The sequence below is a fragment of the Salarias fasciatus genome, chromosome 23, assembly GCF_902148845.1.
Source record: "Salarias fasciatus chromosome 23, fSalaFa1.1, whole genome shotgun sequence".
NCBI lineage: Eukaryota > Metazoa > Chordata > Actinopteri > Blenniiformes > Blenniidae > Salarias > Salarias fasciatus.
The window spans coordinates 38969201-38991903 of record NC_043766.1 but is presented as its reverse complement, the minus strand read 5'-3'; the positions used below and the strand labels follow the sequence as shown (position 1 = coordinate 38991903).

General features: G+C 42.8%; 4 protein-coding genes across 4 annotated transcripts in view; 2 read left to right on the top strand and 2 right to left on the bottom strand.

The window, feature by feature from the left end:
* LOC115382179 (NACHT, LRR and PYD domains-containing protein 3-like) overlaps nt 1–22703 on the top strand; it is a 1352480-nt gene that overhangs the window by 5045 nt on the left and 1324732 nt on the right. The gene's annotated exons all lie outside the window — the stretch shown is intronic.
* LOC115382194 (NLR family CARD domain-containing protein 3-like) overlaps nt 1–22703 on the top strand; it is a gene marked incomplete at its 3' end in the record, with an annotated part of 1416821 nt that overhangs the window by 210165 nt on the left and 1183953 nt on the right.
* LOC115382182 (NLR family CARD domain-containing protein 3-like) overlaps nt 1–22703 on the bottom strand; it is a 103650-nt gene that overhangs the window by 39898 nt on the left and 41049 nt on the right. The gene's annotated exons all lie outside the window — the stretch shown is intronic.
* Nucleotides 20129–22662, bottom strand: LOC115382242 (neoverrucotoxin subunit alpha-like; the record flags this gene model as incomplete). Its single annotated transcript, XM_030083957.1, has 1 exon — nt 20129–22662. A coding segment is annotated over one exon (501 nt), but the record flags the coding sequence as incomplete, so codon positions are not given.

Here is a 22703-nt window from a genome sequence, read left to right as displayed (position 1 = left end):
GTCATTCACAGTCCAATGAGCTGAGGAGAAAACAAACAGAAGAAAATAATTTGTCATTCTTTATTAGGGAACCTCTTACCGAGCACCTAATTTAGGTTGATTATCTGTGATTAGGGGTGAATCTGTGGAACAGTCTGGACAAGGAACTAAAAACAGCAAAGTCTCTGAATATATTCAAAAAATCATACAAAACCTGGGTGATTAATAAATATACACAGTGAAGTACTAGACAAACCCAACAAGACACATCATACAAAACTCACAACCAAGCTAATTTTTTTTTTTTTTTTAACGATTTAATTCACTCATTTATCCATTATGTCTGATGGTTTGGCCTCTGTACTTTATCTCGCGTCACCATTTATTGTAAGTACCACTCTTAGCGGCCTCATAAATGGGGAGAAGCACAAGAAGGAGGGAGGAAAATTTGGACGGAAGGGGAGAGGATGGGGAAGGGAGAGGGAAGGGAAGAGGAAGAGAGAGTAGAACCACGAGGAAGGAAGGGAACAGATGGAAGGGAAGGAGAAGGAAAAAAAAAAAATAAATAAATTTTTGCAACAAAAACGACAGGAAGAAAATGTTAATTAACAAAAGTGTTTCCTTTTGCTGTGCCCTATTTTGATTGTCGGCTTGTTGTCTTAGCTCGACTTAGTGAGGTTCTATTTAATTTTCATACAGCGGTGAGGTAGTGGTGGGCAAAATAAGCTTCAGCTTCAGCCCGAAACCTTTTCGGCCAAATGATATGTGTATAAATGTGTATGTGCGTTCAAGTGTATGTATGTATGTGCACATAAATATGTCTGTGTATGTCTATGTATGTAAGTGTATATCTGTGTGTATGCATACATAACTTATGACATGTATGCTTTATGGCCGAAATAAAATTAAAAAAAAAAAAAAATTATAAAAACCCAAATGTCAAGACGAAGATGTCCTTGTTTCTGGTGATATATGGAAGCAAAGCCTTACATACTTCACTACGAACATTACTCAAATCGAGCTGTTTTCTTTTGTCTCTGAAAAAACTAATTAGGGAAAGATGGTCCTCAAAAGGTTTGTTTGTCAGCAACATCGAAGAGGTGTCAGGAGAAACTCAAGTCCAACCTGAAGAGGAGGTTCCAGTGTGTGTTTGAGGGAGTCGCGATACAAGGAAGGCCGACCCTCCTGAACCAGATCTACACAGAGCTCCACATCACAGAGGGAGGGGCTGCAGAGGTCAATCAGGAACATGAGGTCAGACAGATTGAAGCAGCATCCAGGACAGCAGACAGAGCAGAAACAAGCATCAGACCAGGAGACATCTTTAAAGCCCCACCTGGAAGATCTCAACCAATCAGAACAGTGCTGACAAAGGGAGTGGCTGGCATTGGGAAAACAGTCCTGACACAGAAGTTCACTCTGGACTGGGCTGAAGACAAAGACAACCAGGATGTCCACTTCATATTTCCATTCACCTTCAGAGAGCTGAACGTAGTGAAGGAGGAGAAGTTCAGCTTGGTGGGACTTGTTCATCACTTCTTCAATGAAGCTAAAAAGGCAGGAATCTGCTGCTTTGAAGAATTCCATGTGATCTTCATCTTTGATGGTCTGGATGAGTGTCGACTCCCTCTGGACTTCCAGCACACTGACTTTCTCACTGATGCTACAGACTCCACCTCAGTGGATGTTCTGCTGACAAGCCTGATCAGGGGGAAACTGCTTCCCTCTGCTCGCCTCTGGATCACCACACGACCTGCAGCAGCCAATCAGATCCCTGCTGACTGTGTGGACATGGTGACAGAGGTCCGAGGGTTCACCGACCCCCAGAAGGAGGAGTACTTCAGGAGGAGGTTCAGAGAGGAGGAGCAGGCCAGCAGGATCATCTCCCACATCAAGACCTCCCGAAGCCTCCACATCATGTGCCACATCCCGGTCTTCTGCTGGATCACTGCTGAAGTTCTGGAGGAGGAGCTGAAGAGCAGAGAGGGAGGAGAGCTGCCCAAGACCCTGACTGAGGTGTACATCCGCCACCTGGTCGCCCAGGCTGAAAGAAACAAGGTCAAATATGATGACAATACTGCCTCACGTGAAACCTGGAGTCCAGAGAGCAGGGAGATGACAGAGTCTCTGGGAAAACTGGCTTTTGATCAGCTGCAGAAAGGAATCCTGATCTTCTGTGAACGTGACCTGAAAAAGTCTGGCATTGACCTCGAGGTAGCCTTAAAGTACTCAGGAATGTTCACAAAGATCTTTAAAAAAGAGAAAGGCCTCCAGACATCTGTGTTCTGCTTCATCCATCTGAGCCTTCAGGAGTTTCTGGCTGCTCTTCATGTCCATCAGACCTTCATCAACTCTGGAATCAACCTGATGAAAAAGGTACCAGTGTTCAGGTGGCCAAAAGTGTTTAAGAAACCTAAACTCCACCGTCTCCATCAGAGAGCAGTGGACGAGGCCTTGAAGAGTCCAAATGGACACCTGGATTTGTTCCTCCGCTTCCTCCTGGGTCTTTCACTGGAGACCAATCAGAATCTCCTTCAAGATCTGCTGACACAGACAGGAAGTAGCTCACAGACCAATCAGGAAACAGTCCAGTACATCAAGAAGAAGCTGAGTCAGAGTCTGTCTGCAGAGAGAAGCATCAATCTGTTCCACTGTCTGAATGAACTGAATGATGGTTCTCTGGTGGAGGAGATCCAACAGTTCCTGAGATCAGGAAGTCTTGACCCAGATGAACTGTCTCCTGCTCAGTGGTCAGCTCTGGTCTTCATCTTACTGTCATCAGAAGAAGATCTGAAGGAGTTTGACCTGAAGAAATACTCTGCTTCAGAGGAGGCTCTTCTGAAGCTGCTGCCAGTGGTCAAAGCCTCCAACAAAGCTCTGTATGTACTTTATGGAAAAATATAGAGAACATGTTACGTTCAATGTTATAGTCTGCCAAATTTTGCCATCCCCTCAAAAAAAAAATCTGCCCAAAAGTAAGATTTTCATTTGTTAATAAAAAGAACACAAAAAAATAAAAAGAAGAAGAAAAAAGTTCCATTGCAAACATCCTGTTCACAGATGTGAAGTACAGCACTGCTTTTAAGTCTCTGAAGTGTCATTTGTGAATTTTGTACTCGTCTTTATCGCTCTGATTGGATGGCACAACATTAGTTCAATAAGGAAGTACATAGTGTTCTCTCCCTGCAGACTATTAAAGGGGAGTAGAGTTTCAACTTGGTAAGAAAAAAAGAGGTTCAGTGAATATCAATAATCTTTATGTGTCACTACATTCCAAGTATGGTACACTAAGAAAATAGCGTTTGATGCTTAAGAGCATTGAGCTGCTGCACAATGAGTCCACCGCCACGCCTCCATCCTCTTCCAGGCAAGAAGAGAAAAGAAAAAGAGACAGTAAAAAAAAAAACTTGGAAAAAAAGCTTGAAATAACTTGTAAAGTTGAAAGTAAAAGCTTGAAAAATTGATTTGGGTGAAAAAAAGCTGAAAAAGTGTTCTTCAATAAGTTGAAGATCTCTGACAAGGTTGAATGTTAAAAAAAAATCTGAAATAGTTAATAAAGCACTAAAGACGTCACTGAGATGCCATTGAGAGCAAAAAGGATCAATAAAGTTGTATCAACAGTAAAAGCAGTAGAGTCAGTGTCAGAGTAACAGAGGACCAATAGAGCTCCAGTCTTCATGGAAAAATCCAGACTAATCAAGCAGCAGTCAGCATGAGTGTCTTCTGTGTAGGAACAGGTCAGATCAGGCAGCTCACCGTCACTGACACAGTTCTCCACTGTACTTTCACACTCTTTCATGTTGTTTTATGTTTGTATCTGTGAGCAGGATGTTTGCAAAGGAACTTCTTTTTCTCCATAACTACAAATAATTTTTAAAACCATGAAAATTATTCTCTTTGCTTTAAGAAATGTTAAATTTTCAGATTTTTTTTTTTTTTGCAGGATGGCAAAACACAATGTATAAATTCAAACTAAAATTATCTGCAAGCACTTATATTTAGTAGTGCAAAAATATGTATGACTTGATATTAAACTCGTATAATTCTGTCCCTGATGTCCAGTCAGCTGGTTTTCATTGTTGCTTCTTCTTCAGGTTGAGCGGCTGTGGTCTGTCAGAGAGAAGCTGTGGAGCTCTGTCCTCAGTTCTCAGCTCTCAGTCCTCCAGTCTGACACATCTGGACCTGAGTAACAACCAGCTGCAGGATTCAGGAGTGAAGCGTCTGTCTCTTGGACTGGAGAGTCCTCACTGTAAACTGGAAGCTCTCAGGTCAGGATCCAGCTGCTGCTTGATCATGTGGAGGATCTTCCTTCTTCCTTCTTGACTTGATGCAGCCATGTTTGTGTCTCCAGTCTGTCAGGGTGTCTGGTCTCAGAGGAAGGCTGTGCTTCTCTGGTCTCAGCTGTGAGATCCAAGTCCTCCCATCTGAGAGAGCTGGACCTGAGCTACAACCATCCAGGAGACTCAGGAGTGAAGGAGCTGTCAGCGGCAGTGGAGGATCCACATTGCTCCCTGGAGACTCTCAGGTATGGACGCATTCATCATAGACTTCAGAACTACTTGAGAATGAGAAGGTTTCACTCATCTTAATTTGAGGTTTTTATAGTTTCATTCAATTAAATTCAGCTTCATTTATATCTCACCAAGTACAACACAGTTATTTCTCGGCACTTTCACAGAGAAAACCCCAGCAGTTCCACATGAGCAACAGTGACTCTGGAAAGGAAAACTCTCTTTTAAAAGGACAAAAAAATAATAATATCAGAACCACTCTTGGTAACTTTGTGCTGTCCCGGTCGGGGTGTCCAGGTCACTCGTCCTCTTCTGTGTCCTCGTCCATCCCTGTGTGCTTTGTCAGTCCCACCTGTGTGTGTGTGTGTCTGCCTAACCTCATGTTTCAGTCTTTCAATGGTCTCATCTATCTATGGTGTTCTGTCTCTGTCCCTCACCCCAGTCTGTTTAGTGTTCTGTCCTGGTCCGTCTCAGCTTCCTGCTGTTCATCGCGATTCAATATTGTGTTCAACTGACAGCCTGAACTGACAGACATTAGTGTTTGTTTAGTCTCTTTTTATTCCTTCCTCTCATGTGTTTTCAAACATATTTCAGCTGAAGAAAAGCTCAAGCTGATGACAACTGACCAAAGACAGTGCTGGTTAAATGTCTCTCTCTCTCTCTGTCTCTCTCTCTCTCTCTCTCGCTCTCAGTGCCTAAAACCCCTAAAAAACCACACAAACAGGTGACTAAACATTCCTGTTAAAGCATCCTTCCTCCATCACTCCCAAGACCCCTCCCACAGTCCACACCTTCTCAAAGTCCTCCAGCGCCCCCACCAGGGAGCTATAAACATACTCCACTCGGAGCCGTGCTCCCACCAGTCTTTTCAGGAGGAGTTCTGGGTCTGTGCATCCTGTCCCACGAGTCTGGTTCCGGCTTGACAGCCAGGTGCTCAGCTTAGTTTGGCCGAGAAGAAAGTTTATGAGGGCTGCTTTATGTTTTCGGGCAGCAGTAGACTTTGGGCCGAAAACGAACAGCTCTCTGGTGAGAACCAGGCCCAAACCTCCCACCCAGCGTCCCTGCAGTCTGAGCAGGGGGACAAGTCGGGGGCAGGACGTCCACAGGTGTTCCAGTGTTTCTTCCTTAGGGCAGAAGGGACAGTTGGTGTTCATCCCAGGGTCAAAGTGGGCCACATGTCTGTTTGTAGCCCCGCCCCATGCCCCGCCCTCCACTGGAGATCCACACAGCGTTTCTCAATGGGGGGGGGGCGATACAGGGACTTCCAGCTGCCTTTGGGGGATGACCCTGGCGCCAAGACCCCCGACCTCCTAGACGACGGGAGACCTTCAAGCGTGGCTCTGTTCCTCACCTTCATGGCGACAATATAGAGGGCTTTTTTCGAGACAGTACTGAACTCTGGCAGGACAGGTGTAGAAAAGGACAGGAGTCCACCAGCTGCCTCCCCATCGCCACCAGCAGGTCGGATGTTCAGCGAGGGAAAGCCCGGAGGAGCTGGCCCAGCAGAGCCCGGACCCAGCAGCTCTCTGAACCTCGATGGAAGCTCTCGCTTCACTTCCTCCAGAAGTCTCTCCAGGACCCGCTGAGATCTGATGCCAGTCTCTTGGCTAAGCTGCTCCATGCTCTTCCAGCCTCTGCCAGACCTCAAATCGGCCAGTTTGGTCACGTTTGACTCCAAGAAAGTCCGCCCCACAGCTGCAGAATCCAACAGGCTGCTCCTGACCAGTGGGTTGTGAAACAGTGGCTCCTCTGCGCCCCGTCCATATGGCTGGTCTCTGGACACAGTCAGGACCTCCACGCCCTCAGTACTGACAGGTAGAAGGCAGAGGTCCCTGTTGTGTCCATGTTCTGAAGGTCTAATAAGAACAGGTGTTTATCAAAACCGAGCCTTCCGACTCCACGCAGCAGTACCGAGGCGGTCCTCTCCCACAGCGGATTCTGACCGTACAGGAAGCGTGTCACTGTTTATAGATGAAGGGCTGCCACCTGACTAGCGATGTCCACCAGACCTTGGCCTCCTTCCTCGGTTGGGAGTTACAGCACTGCCGCCCTCAGCCAGTGGAATCCCCCCCAGAAGAAATCCACTAGCTGTCTCTGAATGTCCAGCAGCACCGTGGTGGGAGGTTGGAGCACAGTGAAGCAGTGCCACAAGGTGGAGGCAGCCAGGTTGTTGATCACCAGAGCCCTCCCCCTATAAGACAGCTGGGGCTTGACCCATGTCCACCGAGACATTCAGGCGCTCACTTTTTCCCTGAGACCGTCCCAGTTCTTGCCCTGGAAGATCTCGCTCCCCAGGTATACCCCAAGGCACTTCATTCCCTCAGTACTCCACTGTAGTCCAGCTGGGAGTGCGGGTGCTGTATGCTGAGTCCACCGTCCAAGAAGCAGGCCCTCACATTTACTCCAGTTGACTTTGGCAGAAGAGGCGTGTTCATAATAATCCAGCTGTTCCTGCAGAGTTTGAACATCTGCGGGATCCGTGATGAACACAGTCAAGTCATCAGCGTAGGCAGACAGATAGAAGATGTCATCTGCCAGTGCAAAACCTGTGAGACCTTTCCTCAACTGGTGGAGTAACGGCTCGATAGCCAAAGTGTACAACATGCCAGACAGTGGGCAGCCCTGCCGAATGCCTCTCTGGACTTCAATCGGATGACTTAACCCTCCCCCCACTTTCACTGTGGGGGGAGGGTACTGTGTCCAGTACTGCTGCTCTTGAGTACAGTAGACTAATGCGGGACACAAACCTCTACGGAAAACCAAATGCTGCCAGAACACTAAACAGAGAGGAGTGATCCACCCGGTCGAAGGCCTTCTCTTGATCGATGGAGATCAACAATAGGTCTAAGCTTTTAAGCCTTGCAATGTCAATGAGGTCTCTGAGCAGAAAGAGGTTGTCCATAATTGTATGACCCGGAATGCAGTACTATTGGGTGTGATGAATTACTGAATCTAAACAATCTTTTAACCTGTTGGCTAAGACCTTCACCATAATCTTATAATCTGAGCAAAGCAAGGGCACCGGCCTCCAGTTCTTCAGTAGAGGTTTTTTAGGGGATTTTAGGTGCTGTGAATTGTGGTCTTTTGTATTGCTGAACATGATTAAATAGATTTTAATAAATTATGTGGTAAAGTCTCTCTCTCTCTCTCTCTCTCTCTCTCTCTCTCTCTCTCTCTCTCTCTCTCTCTCTCTCTCTCTCCTGTCTCTCTTCCTGCAGGGTGGACCATGTTGGACAGCAGAGGCTCAAACCTGGTGTGAGGAAGTGTAAGTTGGACTCATCACTGTCAGTTTGTCTTTCAATCAAAGCTTTGGATTCATTCAAACATTACTGACAAGAGAAGCCTGACAAAAAAGTGTCCTCATCAAACTTTCTCTCCATCAACAACATGTCAGGAAATCCACAAACAACAAATCCATCACATGTGTCACATCAGGACTTTTCTCTTTTTCTCTCCATCAGATTTCTCTCAACTTCAACTGGATGAAAACTCAATGAACAGAAACCTCAAACTGTCCAACAACAACAGGAAGGTGACACATGTGGAGGAAAAGCAGCCGTATCCTCATCATCCTCACAGATTTAATGTCTGTCCTCAGCTGCTGTGTAGAAATGATCTGAGTGGTCGATGTTATGATCAGAAGGAAAGGAGACAGTGAGGAGTGTAGGTTTGGAAGGAATCATCAGTCCTGGAGTCTGGAGTGCTCTGATGGACGTTACTATGTCTGGCACAATAAGAGAGGAACAGACCTCTCCTCCTCCTCCTCCTCCTCCTCCTCCTCCTCCTCCTCTGGTAGAGTAGCAGTGTATGTGGACTGTCCTGCTGGCTCTCTGTCCTTCTTCAGAGTCTCCTCTGACTCTCTGATCCACCTCTACACCTTCAACACCACATTCACTCAACCTCTATATGCTGGATTTGGATTTGGATATCCCTACCTCTGGCCTGGTTCTTCAGTGAGTCTGTGTCCTCTGTAGGAAGGACGTCTCTGTATCTGAGAGCAGGGAGGAGGAGGAGCCTATCAGAAGGTGGGAGGGGCATATCAGAAGGTGGGAGGAGCCTATCAGAAGGTGGGAGGGGCATATCAGAAGGTGGGAGGAGCCTATCAGAAGGTGGGAGGAGTTTAGCTCCACTAAAGATGTGATTTCTTCTGTGTTCCATCTGGTGTTTGTTGTGGTTTCATTGTTGTGGTGTTTCTTGAAATGTTCCATCATAAAGTAATAAAAGTCGATCACTGACAAGTCAAACTCTCTTTCTCTCCTTTACTTGTTGTCTTCAGTTAGATTTGCTGTTCAGTCAACAAGGAGCTGAAAGCTGCTAATACCATGCATCAACATCATAATGCTAACTAAATGATAGATAACAGCTGATATGATGCTGAAACCATGTCCACACAATGCTAATATGATGCTAACATGCTAGCAATACAATGCTATCATCACGCTAACATGCTAGCGATACAATGCTAATATGATGCTAACATGGTATCAATACAATGCTAATGTGATGCTAACATGCTATCAATACAATGCTAATGTGATGCTAACATGCTAGCAATACAATGCTAATATGATGCTAACCAGTGGTGGTCGAAGTACTCGATTTCATTACTTGAGTAAAAGTACAGATACTAGAAGTGAAATACTACTCCAATAAAAGTAAAAGTTGGCAAATCAACAAGTTACTTAAGTAAAAGTAAATAAATATTTGCTTTAGAAAATACTTAAGTACAAAAAGTAAATCGTTTAAAAGGAGAGGAATTAACATTTTCTGGTTAACTTTTCTGTTATGTGTAAAAGTTTTTGTGATCATTCATCTTAAGACCTTAATTTTTGACCAGTGCTGAGATTTTATGTAGACAATGGTTGCACAGCACATTCAGTAATTTCAAATTCATTTGGAGTTTAACAACAGTCTGGAAATAAAATATGACCATAATTCTTTATCTCACGCTTGATTTCCCAGAAAACCAGAAGACGTTCTCCTTGGTCTGAAATGTCAGAGTTTACAGCCACACATTTTAGTCTTTTATTTAAGTCATCTAAGACGTAAAAGTGGTAAACCGATGCTGCTGGAGACTCATTCCAACTGCTTTCTAGAACATGATGCTGAGTTCTGGACCCCATGGAGCTCTGCAGGCCCAGACCTCAGTCCAGCAGAGCTCCTCTGGGTCAGGAGAACAGGACCGATCTGCTGATCTGTGACAGGTTCTCATGTCAGAATGGATCCAAACCTCTGAGGAAGGCTTCCACCACTTGATTATTTTACAACTTTCTGAAGCTCTGTTACCTTCCGTTTCCAGATTCCTGAAGCAGAACAGCTGATTTGCTGTCTGGAGATGTTGCAGAATTTCTATTTATGCAGAATGATCATCTGGACCTCCACAGTAAATGACGTTGCTCTTCAGGATTTCTCCATGGCTGTGATTGGTCAGAAGCTGCTGACTCCATCTATGTGTCTGCTCCCCGATCACCATGGGAGAAGCCTGAGTGGAATTATTGAGTTCATAATGTGTTTGGTAACACTGCATTCCAGGAAGTCCATCCAGAACACAGAGACCTCTGCTGGGATGTTCATTAAGCTTCGTAGTCAAGACCCCCGGACACCCAGACCAGTAAACAATGACCCGGGTCCCAGCAGTGTTGAGAAGTAACTGGATGTTTGACTGTGTGTGCAGACAGCGTCCGGCTGTATGGTCAGTGGTTTTTCTCTGTTTACCAACACTTTCTGTGGAATTGATTGAACTTACAGCTCTGATATTATATGATCATATATCACAGTTTGATCTGTTTCTGTCTGTGGTTGGGTGGCATGTTGGGATGGAATGGTGATTTGAGCTACTTTAGCTTTTTGAGCTGTGAACTGTTGAAGGCAGGAGTGTTGCCTCAGGCTGTAAAGTCTTGTACATGGATCGATACTTCAGACATACAACAAGAGCGAGATGAGTAACCAGCTCATCTTCCCAAAGTCCTCGTTAACCGGTCCACTGGACTGGTTTCATTTGCTTCTCCTCTGGCCAGCTTTGGGTCTTCCAGGACAAGTTGAGGAAGTGTGTCCACTGGTCCCAAACCTGGAGAAGTCTCTGGAGGAGATGGTGGATCTGGCAGAATCTGGCATAAGATACATTCAGATGCCTCACGTCATGGAGGCAACTCCCTCACAAACCCAATAAACTCTCTTTTTCAAAGCTTTTAGTAAATAGTCCAGATGGATTGCAAACTGGATGAAGACAGCCTGCAGCAAGACGCCAAGACTGCTGTATTTAAAGAGACAGAGGACTGTGATGAGGACAGCTCATCTCAGTCGGTGTGTTTTTCCCCTCAGAGCTGCCATGATGGAGAGGATGAGGACGGTGAGGAAGTGAAGACTTTTGAGGTGGGCGATCGCTGCTCTTGATATGTTGTAAGCATGTATGAGTTCCTTTGTGCAGATGGGCGAGCTGCGGTCAGACCGACGCCATGTTTGAAACCCTCAGGAGAAGGAGATGGAGAAGCAGAAGCTGCCGTACCAGCAGGCTCGTCTACACCACCACGGAGCTTGTGTTTTTGTAAACCTGAGCTGAAACAGGTGAGTGTTTCGAGAAGGGTCTGGCTGCGGCCTGGGCGTTCCCGTCACTCAACCAGGAATGCCCATGGGCGTTCCTGGTTGAGTTTCATGGACCAATCATAAAGTTTTTCGTTGCTGCAATATTGGACTTCACCAAGAGAGGCAGCAATGTGCCGTGAGGCACCTAGTCTGCTGGAAATTAGCAGTGGAAAAAGAAGTACTGAAACCATGTTTCGCCCTGGCTTTTTCCTCCTGGAGAGAAGATTACCAAATAAGAGGTTATGTCAGTAAGTTAATTTTGTTGTTTATGATTTGACAACATGTCACTGTGTCCCTCTTGTGTTGTCTTTATTGTATCCTAATATGATGTTCATACAGGCGACAAGCTCAGGAGCAGCTAATGCTAATGTTGGTCGGCCCATGAGCGGCGCGGCTATTAGTCATTATCAGCTAAAGTTTGCAGCAAAGACTTGTAACGTTAGGCCTGTAACCAGTGCCTTCATTTCTCAGTTTTACTCACTGGCGTACCGGGACTTTTTATCGCGTACCGGGACTTCACATGAGCTCATAACGCCGGGCTCACACTGGATGCGGTCTGGCTCTGGTCCAAACACCGCAACCGAGTAAAGAATGGCATTTTATTCATTTAATTCGTAATGATATGTGTTCCCCACTGGCTATTTTACCTGTTCACAGTCGAGTAAGGGGGTGTACCGGCACTTATTTGTTCACTCAAAGCACTGCCCATAACCAAGTGGGCTTTAATTAGGATGTCATTGTTTTAGTCAGGGATAATGTGGTGCAAGCCGGCCACTATAGAGAATAAACCCCGGCCGGGTGCTGCAGGATGCATTATTCAGATAACCAGCTCATCCATCAAGCCTCCACAGAAGCCTGATCATAACGTGATCATTTGAATCAGGTGTGTAGGATTGAGAAACACTGAGCTAAAGTTTGCAGCGATGACTTTAAGGCCTATTACCACAGTGTGTTGTTAATTCAGATGTCATTACTGTATTTTATGTAGATAAAGGTTTTGTGGATTTTTTTTCAAAACAGTCATGCAATACTGACAGAGTTAATTAAAACACGGTGTGTATCAATGGGTGTGTATGTAGACATGTAGTGTGCAAGTACTTTGAGTGACTGTAATGACTACAAATATGATATCAATACAGCATTGGAAGGGTGAAGATGTCTAAATTGAGACTGACCAATTGATTCCATATGTCTGTTATGTACAGCGTACAACGTTACATCTGTCAGTGTTGTTAAGCAGCCAGAGGCCCAAAGGAACAAGGTGCCAAGAGGATGGATGCAAACTTCTTCACTGCCCCGTTTGCCCTCTTTATAAGGGTGATTATTCAAAAGTGGAGACACATCTACAGTCTCATCTTACAACAGTGGTACAGCATGGAGGTATGTTTACTCATTTGCTGTAGAATAGTCACCTTTTATTATTATTATTCAAACAGTGGTCAAGAAAACAAGTGTTGGTACTAGATGTTAAAGCCATTTTTTTGTGTGTGTGTCTTTGTTCTTTCAGATCTAGTAGAGTCGACATGCAGACTGGGATGTAAAAAAGAATTCCACTACCACTGCTGTGCCTGCAGTCTGCTGTTTTGTAAGAAAACAAACTGCAGACACATCTCAGCACCTGCCACCCTCAGCCAGCACCAGGGGGGTATTGCACAAAAGTCGGATAAATACATCCAGGATAAATGAAAATGCGCGGCTTGAGTCAGCCTAGTCGGTGTTTTCTCGGATTAATCGGTTGCACGTTTGCCAAGCCAGGATGAAAAGACGCGGCTTACTCAAGCCAGGTGTGGAGCATCAGGATAAGTGCGCGTTCACGGCGTTCTTCAGAAGACCACGAGATCGATCACAGAATCACAGATTGAAAATGGAACAAGGACGAGCGTCTTACTTCACACAGGATGAGCAGCAGTGTGCGGACTATACCGCGGCTGTCGGGGGGGGCTCACTTAAACAGGGGGGTGCCCCAGAGCAAGGACTTTACACAAAACACGTCCATTAATTTCACTCCATATATTACAGCCTGTACGTCTGCTTTCAGTGACGTTTAAGGCATAGCGCCCCCACGCTTCAATGGTGAGGACGAGTACTGCATGCAGGCCGCAGCTTTATTAAAGTGAAATAGTGACGCTCAGATCAGACACTAAAAATGGCCTAATTCTGCATATGATCCATGATTATGATCATACAAAAGTGATAATAATAAAATACAGGAAATACACAGGGGAAACAGCATTTTGCCAATATTTAGGATATTTATTTAAGAAAATTTCAACTCTGTGTCCGTGTTATCTAATTGAATCAATTGTCCTCATGCTGTGTTCTGTTTCATCCCTCATCTGTCATGAAGAACAAACCTGTCCAGACAGAAAAGAACCTGCAGCAGGTGAAAACCAGACATAAAAATATTCTGCACTCTGGTAAGTTACTGAAGTGCAGCCCAAAGAGCAATTATCAAATGAAGTGATAAATTTGTTTCTTCTGAGAATGAATTTCTGTATGATTTTAGCCGTTAAAAAAGTGGAGTCAGAATGATGTGGGACCCTTTCACTCCTAAAGCTGGAGTCCTGAAATAGGACGATTTTCCTATTTTCAGGAGACAGTTAAGACAAAATGATGCTGTCTGTTATATTGTCGTCCATTTCAGTGGTGTGAGACATTTATTTTTCCTTTGTTTCCCATTTTACTCATTGTGTAGCTTCAGGGTTTTTTTTAATTTTATTTCTTATTCTTTATTTTTTACACCAGTGTGGTTTAGTACCAATTTCATTAAGGTTTTTTTTTTTTCCACTGTCTTTACAATAATCGTGAACCTTTTATTGTAGGACTTGTATTAATAAAGAAAGGATTCTGAAATGTCTGTGTTGAAAGTTATGTTGGTCTTCATATAATCTGTGCAACAAAATAATAATAAAGTCAACCAGACCCTGCAAATGCAATGACTACAGTAGTAAGATTTGGCTGCAGGAGGATTAAATGATGTAATGTGTAGAAAAATCCAGGAAATGCTGTGAACCACGCCCATTTTTCACATTGTTGACAGCAGTTTAATCTGATCCTGGTAGTTAGCCTGCTGTGGAGCAGGTTAGCTTCAGAGAATAAATCACTATGGTGACTGGTCCGGGATAAACTTGGCCAGCTTTTGTGCAATCAACTTGAGGCTAACTTCGTCCAGGATCACCACAAGATCGCCACAGGATAACAACAGTTATCCTGGTTTTGTGCAATACCCCCCGGGTCAGCTGCCTGCCGAAAGACCACTGCAGCCAGCTCCAGGTTCATATGACAATTTAAATACAGGAATTGCAACTTACGCATCTTCCAAACCTTTTCAGTAACCTGGCAAATTTCATTTCCAAAGGACCATGGAGGACACCTTTCTCGGCTGACGAGGTAAAACTTGCAGCTGGCATACAATTCTTTGCATTTAGTAAAGTAGTATAAACACAGACAAACATTCTTGCTTGATTTGATTACAATGTCCTTTTACCCCCCCAGGGCGCACCTCACCGGCATATGAGCAGCAGCTGTGGGGTTTTTTTGCTGATGGTGAGCTGCAGTATATTCAGAAATTATGACTGTTGACTGAACCACTAACACACTTTTTTTTAAAATTTCAGTATGCATTGTATACAACACTGCACATACCATTTGATTTCAGTGAGACAAGTTCTTTCAACTCAGTTGGATATGTAACTTACAGTTTTGATCATTACCATGGACCAATGGGCCATACACCTAACTTTTTTTGCAGGTTGCTGGAGGAGATTACAACATAGTCGACATCAATGACTGTGCTGCATTATAACATGTATTTGTAACAAGGTAAAACACCGTGCATTTAAAGCTTAAGCTAACTTAACAGGTGGACATGCTCTCTATCAGAAGGTGGTGGTGTGCAAAGCTCCTGGAGATATCTATGCCTGAAAGATATTGTATACTGTGTCCATACATTATTTGCTCATATTTTGTGTTTATGAAGATGGACGCAAATGTCTCGTCTCTCTCCAGCCCTGCAGGACAAGCTGAATCTGCCTCTCCGACTGTCCCTCTCAGCCACAACCTCCAGGACAGGCCGTTCCTTCCACCAGAAGTCCTGCAGCTCATCGTGAAAGAGATCCTGAGGATTGACCTCACAATGCTTGGAGTCTTCAACCGAGTGTCCCAGTCATTCCGAGACCTGGCCAACCCATTCCACCCTTCCATTTACATTAACGATTCTTTGGCAGAGAAGCTCAAAATAAAACGAAAGTACAGTGTACATGAGGGTGAGGAAAATGTACAAGACTGCAGGTCCGGGCAGTTGTTTTTTTTTTTTTTTTTAATTTATATTTTTATTGTTTTTCCCACAATTATATAATCTCTTAAAGGCAACAAGTTACTGTATGCTCATTTGGTCAAGAGATCATATATTCTTTAAGTTCAAACATCTCTTACCATACTCAAGGAATGAAATAAAATAAAATAAAATAAAATAACAAACAAAAAGAAATAACGCAAAAAAAAAAAAAAAAAAAAGAAGAAGATTGTATATGTGTATGGATACATACAGTCATACCTACAAAGATATATATACACGTGCACTCTCACAATCACACGTGTACACAATCATACACTCACACCCATACATCTACACCTACATACACCTATATATACACATACCTGTAGACACGTACATATGTATACATATACAAACCTATACATACTCACATTCATACCTATACATATAAATGCCCATTTACACGTATATATTCATACACACACATCCATACATACACATATACCTCGTCAAACAATAATGGTCCGTGGTTTTAATCCGGGGTGTAGGTAAATAATTCCTTTTCTTCTTATTTGTAGACCTTCCTTATTAAAGAGAAAAAAAAAACCCAATTTAAATCTTATCCCCCCTCTTCTAATAATTTGGTAACTCCTAAATAAAATCGGACCTCTGTTTCTTAATATACATCAACCAGCTACTCCATACTTTACTAAATTCATCTACTTCTAATCTAATTGATGCCGTGAGCTTCTCCATATTATAAATTTTTAACATTATATCCATCCATTCATCCACCTTTGGTGCTTGATCAGTTCCCCATTTCCTGGTAACTGCTTTTTTACTCGCCAGTAACATAATTCTTAATAATTTATAATCTTCCCTCCTTTTTAAAATTAAATTTTCTAATTTCCCCAAATACATAGTTTCAAAATTATTTGGAACCTTTGTTTTCAGAACTGTTGCTATAACTTTATTTATTTCTATCCAATATTGGATGATTGGGGAGCACCCCCAGAAGATGTGGAAGTGATCTGCCTCCACTGCACCACAGGATCTCCAACACTTACGGTCTGCATATTTTCTCTGTGCAGGGGTTACAAAAAACCTTATTGTATTCTTCCAACCGTATTCCCTCCAAAAGTTAGAATTGGTGGTTCTCCACTGGTACTGATTTATTTCTTCCCAATCCTCTATAGTCATTCTAATATTTGATTCTCTTTCCCATCTTTTTTTAACCTACTCTGTGTTGTCGGCTTTTAAACTCTCTAATATGTTATATAGTTTTGAGATTGCTTTCTGAATCTGTGATCCATGTGCATCCTTTATGATTTTTATCAAATCAGGCCAGGGAGAAATTAAATTAACTCTTTTGATCTCTTGCTCTAAATAATGTCGCAACTGCAAGTATCTATGAAAGTCCTTATTTTGCAACTTATATGTATCCTTCATTTCCTGGAAACTCAAAACAGATTTGGTCTTTATAACTTCCCAGTGCATTTTTGGCCCCGTTTCCCACAATTTGAACGTATTATCCATCTTATTAGGTGTAAAATCTAAATCATAAGCAATCCATCTCAGAAATCTACTGTAGTTTGTCAAATTATATTTCCTAAGGGTCCCGTTCCAAATTTCCACAGATGTCCTCAACCACGGATTGATTTCCTGTTTCAGTAAAAAACTTAAATTCCTATCAAATATAATTGCCTGAATTGGGAGCCCCTCCATGAGCCCTTCTTCTATATCTTTCCATTTTGCAGAGTACTCTGGATTACACAGATTCAGCAAGACTCTCAATTGCGCTGCCTGAAAATAACTTTTTAAACACGGCAACGCGAGACCACCCTTCAGTTTTGACAGTTGCAATGTTCTATACTTTACTCTCGGTCTTGCACCTTGCCATATAAACCTAGATATCATTTTGTCCCACTCTCTGAACTCCTTTTCAGATATTGGTATTGGAAGATTCTGAAAGAGGTATAGCAGTCGGGGAAGAGCATTCATCTTAATCATTTCCACTCTTGTTGCCAAACTCAAATATGGCATTAAATTCCATTTTTCCAGGTCTATTTTTATTTTTTGGATTATTGAATCATAATTAGAAGACTTCAATTGCCCCAGATCTTTTGTTTGGTTAATACCCAAATATTTCATAGATGTCATCTTCCAATTAATACTGTAAAGCTCTCTTATATTTTTGATTTGGTTCGTAATTAAATGTCATGACTTGGGTTTTTTCGACATTAACTTTATACCCCGACAGCTTGCCATAATCTGTAAAGGAGTCCATTAGTGTGGGCAAAGATGAATCAGGATTTTCCAAGTAAATCAAAACATCGTCTGCAAACATAGCTATTTTCTGTTCCGTACCTCCCAGCTTAATCCCTTTAATATTGTCATTTTGTTTAATCCACTGGCTTAAGGGCTCTAGAAAAATCGCAAACAGTAAGGGGCTGACTGAGCATCCTTGCCTGCAACCCCTCGCTAGTTTGATGATGCTGGATAAGCTACCATTAACTTTAATTCTTGCTGTAGGATTGGTATATAAAGTCTGGATGGTTTTTATACATCTTTCATGAAAGTTAAACCTCCTCATCACTTTAAATAGGAACTCCCACTTTACAGAATCAAATGCTTTTTCTGCATCCATTCCCATTATCAGTGCTTTCATTTGCCTGATTTCAATATGCTTCATAATATGTAGAGTTCTCCGAATATTATCATTGGTTTGCCTATGTTTTATGAATCCTGTTTGATCTAAACTGATCATTTCTGGTAGAATTTTTTCTATCCGTCGTGCTAGAATTGCGGTAAACAATCTATAATCTACATTAAGCACACTTATTGGTCTATAATTTGAACAGATTGTTGCATCTTTACCATCTTTCGCAATCACTGAGATAATGGCTTCTCTCCAGGAGTCTGGAATTGCTCCCCCTTTTAATATGTAATTAAATGTTTTATGAAGTAATGGAATCAAAATTTTCCTCAACATTTTATACCATTCTGAAGTATAACCATCAGCACCAGGGCTTTTATTATTTTTAAGTTTAGCGATTGCTGTGTTTATTTCTTCCGTTGTTATTTCAGACACAAGTAGGTTATTATGTTCTTCTCCAACTTGGGGCAGGTTTAGGCCATTTAGAAATGCATCCATTTGGGATTCGTCACTATCATGTATCTGGGAGTACAACTTAGTGTAATAGGATTCAAAACATTTATGAATCTCTTCTGTTTTATGCATCAATAAATCTGTTTGTGGGTCTTTTATTTTATACACACATCTTATTGCTTGTTGTTTTTTGAGTCTATAAGCTAGCAATTTAGCCGACCTACTCCCAGCTTCATAGTTCCTTTGTTTCATATAAATAATTTTCTTTTGTATTTCTTGTGACAATATGTCACTGATCTCTGCTTGTTTCTTTTTAATTTCCTTCAAGATCTTATTATCAAGATTGTTTTTGTGTATTTTTTCCAATTTGTTCAGGTCCAGTTGTAATGTTTTTAATCTTTTCTCTTTATTTTTTTTCTTATTTACCGACCTTGAGATTAACTTCCCCCTCATTACCGCCTTGCACGCATCCCATAGTATTGAGGGAGAAACCTCGCCATTGTCATTTTGTTCCACATACTCAGAAATCTCCTTTTCAATTTCTTCTTTTGCTTGGCCATTGAGGAGACTTGAATTCAGTTTCCAAACTGTATTTTTCTTTTCATTCCCCATAATGACTTTTAAATATACTGGACAATGATCTGACAAGTCCCTCATTCCAATTTCGCAACTTTGTATTTTGTACCCGTCTCTCGAAAATGTTATGAAATAGTCAATTCTTGAATATAGAGAATGTGACGCCGAGAAATAGGTATAGTCCCTTTTAGTTGGATTTAATTCCCTCCAGATGTCCACCATTCCCAGTTCTGAAATTGTTTTCCTAAGTTTTTTGACAACACCACTTTCCTGCTGATGCTTTCCCGACGAATCCAAAAGTGGATTCAACCTTTGATTGAGATCTCCTCCTATGATTAGCATCCCCTCTTCCTCCATCATTACCAAATCCAGTAGGTGAGTAAAGAATCCCCAATCTGCGCCAGGAGGGGCGTACACACTCATTAAAGTGACTACTTCACCCTCCATTCTACCTGTCACCAGAACGTATCTTCCCTCTTTGTCTTTAACTATCTTTAACATTTCAAAACTGGTTTTGTTTGATATTAATATAGATACCCCCCTCCTGCGACCTGATTTATAAGATGATGAATATTCTTGATTATAACCATTTCTCCTTAATTTCAGATGTTCCCCTGACGTTAAATGAGTCTCTTGTAAGAGAAGTACATCTACTCCCTCTTTCTTCATTTTACTTATAATTTTGTTCCTTTTAATTGGGTTATTTAATCCATTAACGTTATAAGAGGCTACTTTCATTTGGTTCTTCTGTAGTGACATGAACTAACCTTCCGTTCTTAATCAACCACCTTTTCATCCCATATGCTACAACACCCGAACTCTGTAAACAAAAACATAAACAATATAAACCATAATAAACAAAAAGCATGATTTCCAAAACTGGGGTTTTTTGCATTTCAACCCTATCCGAGCTTACACCAAGCTCTGAGGGATAATCCCTGTATGTCCAGGGGCCCTCCTGGCCGTGCACGGCCCTGTCCTTTAGTTCCGTCAGTGAAAAAGCACTCAGTCCCCGATGGTGACTTAGAAGTTAAGAAAAGAAGATTCTTCTTTGTCCATTCTTGTTGTTTACTGAAAATCCAATTCTTCTCACCGTTTTTTTTTTTTTTTTTTTTTTTTCCCCCTTTGTCTTCTTGTTTTTTGAACTTACAGTGAATTTCTTAGCAGGGAGAGTCTTATTCCCAGAGGAGCTACTGTTATTTATTGTTTATTTTGTTTTATTTTGTTTCTTGCAGGTGTGAGGTACCTTATACATCTTGTGTCCCCTCCGTAGGTCTTCTGAAGGCCTGCAGTCTCTCTTTGTAGCCCAGCGCAGATGATTTCCTTCGCTCCTGTCTGTTTGTGTGCTGAGTAGATTGCCACATCCGACGTTGTATCTTCTCCAGTGGGTCCTCCACTGGACTGATGACATGCACCTGAAATCCTCTGTTAGCCATGTCTCTGGTCGCCTCTGCTGCAGACTCATAAAGGCACGTCTCTCCTTCATAGTAAACCCGGAGCTTCGCAGGAAACGGTGTCTGGAATTTGATCTTGCTCTCCTTGAGTATTTTCTTCACTTCATTATATTCCTTTCTCATTTTCATCACTGCAGGTGCATAGTCGTGATCGACATACACTCGTTTTTCTTCAAAGAGAAAACCTTTCTTCTCCCAAGCTTTCTTGACAACTTCCTCTTTGCATTTATAACTTGAGAATTTGGCGACAATCGATCTTGGTGGCGCACCGTCAGGGGGACGAGGGCCGAGCGCCCGGTGAGCTCGCTCCACCCTTAGCTCAAATGCAGCAGGCAGCTCCAGCTTCTCTTGGAGCAATGTTTCCACAAAAGCACACATCGACGCTGCTCCACTCTCGGCTCCCTCTTTGATGCCATGAAGACGAATGTTGTCTCTTCTGGCCCTCCCTTCTTGATCAATCAACTTTTCTTCCAACTTTCTCTGATGTTTTATGAGCTCGCATGTAACCTCTTCAACGCTCTGGACACGCTCCTCTGTCTCCCCAAGTCGCCTTTCTGCCTCGTCGATTCTGCTGTTTGCCACCCTTAAATCTTCCCGTATGCCGTTAATACCATCTGCTGTCTCACGTCTGAACTCTCGTATTTCCTGCAGGACAACTTTCAAGTCTGACATTTTTCCGTATACTTGCGAAGTTTCCGGTGTTAGCTCCATTAGCTCCTCTGTGTCCTCCGGCTCAGAGAACGCTAACTCAGCTGTTAGCTTAGCTCTCTCGTCATTCGTCTTTCCACGTTTCTTAGTATTTCCAGCCAGCCTTCTGGTTCTACTTCTTAACATGATCCGTGCCCCTGTTTTTATCTTCAATCTCTGCGTTTCATTTACCTCCGGCTTGTGGTTTCTGGGGCGTATTTTCAACTTTTATCGGGGGAGCCGCGCTGTTACACTGCTGCCATGTCCGACCCGGAACCGGAAATCCCCGTCCGGGCAGTTGTGTTGCGCTTAAAAAGTTTTTCTCCAAGGAGGGACTGGAGAAGTGCACACTTGGTTATGCAGCACGTGTCTTATGGAAGATATGTCATTGTTGATGTCTGTCTGTAGATTGTCTGAAGGCTTCTGACATCAGGTGTTGTGGATTTTTTCCCCAGTGTTATCACTCTTGAACAGAATCAAAACCTTTTTCACAGTGTTTATTTGACATGTGTTTCAGAGAATTATGTTTCTGAAAAAGTTTTCTGAAAAAGTTAGGTGTTTTATTGTTTTTCATAGTAAACACGAGGTGTCTTTGACATAAGTTGTTGTACAAGTTGAAAAATGTGTGTATAGAAAAATTAACCCCAAGTTTATATAAATATTCTTAAAGCTTTGAAACACACGAGTGAAGCCATTTTATTTTTTTCATGTCCAAAATATTGAACAGTGAAACTGCATCTTGATCTTTGACTTTTAAGTGAAGTTTAATGAAAACTGTTCCAGAGGAAGCAGAAACTCTCACTCGTGGATCCAGTCTGAAACACTGTTGCAGAGACCATTAGCGGCCACCAGGGGGTGTAGCGTCCCAGTGCTGTGACCAGGAGCTGCTTGTTGTTGTGTGAAGCTCAGTTTTCACTCGCTGGTGGCGCCTCCCACCTTCTGACAGGCTCCTCCTCCTCCCTGCTGTCAGAGACAGAGATGTCCTTCCTACAGAGGACACAGACTCACTGAAGAACCAGAGGAGAGTCTAAATCCAGCACATAGAGGTTGAGTGAATGTGGTGTTGAAGGTGTAGAGGAGGATCAGAGAGTCAGAGGAGACTCTGAAGAAGGACAGAGAGCCAGCAGGACAGTCCACATACACTGCTACTCTACCAGAGGGGGGGGAGGAGGAGGAGGAGGAGGAGGAGGAGGAGGAGGAGGAGGAGGAGGAGGAAGAGGATGTTCTTCTGTCATTGTGCCAGACAGAGTAACCTCCTTTCCAGCACTCCAGACTCCAGGACTGATGATTCCTTCCAAACCTACACTTCTCAGTGTTTCCTTTCCTGCTGATTCCTCTGTAACTCACTGATATAGAAACATCTCCGCTCCACTCGACCTCCCAGTAACATCGACCACTCAGATCATTTCTGCACAGCAGCTGAGGACAGGAATCAAATCTGTGAGGATGATGAGGATACGGCTGCTCTTCCTCCACACCTGTCACCTTCCTGTTGTTGTTGGACAGTTTGAGCTTTCTGCTCATTGAAT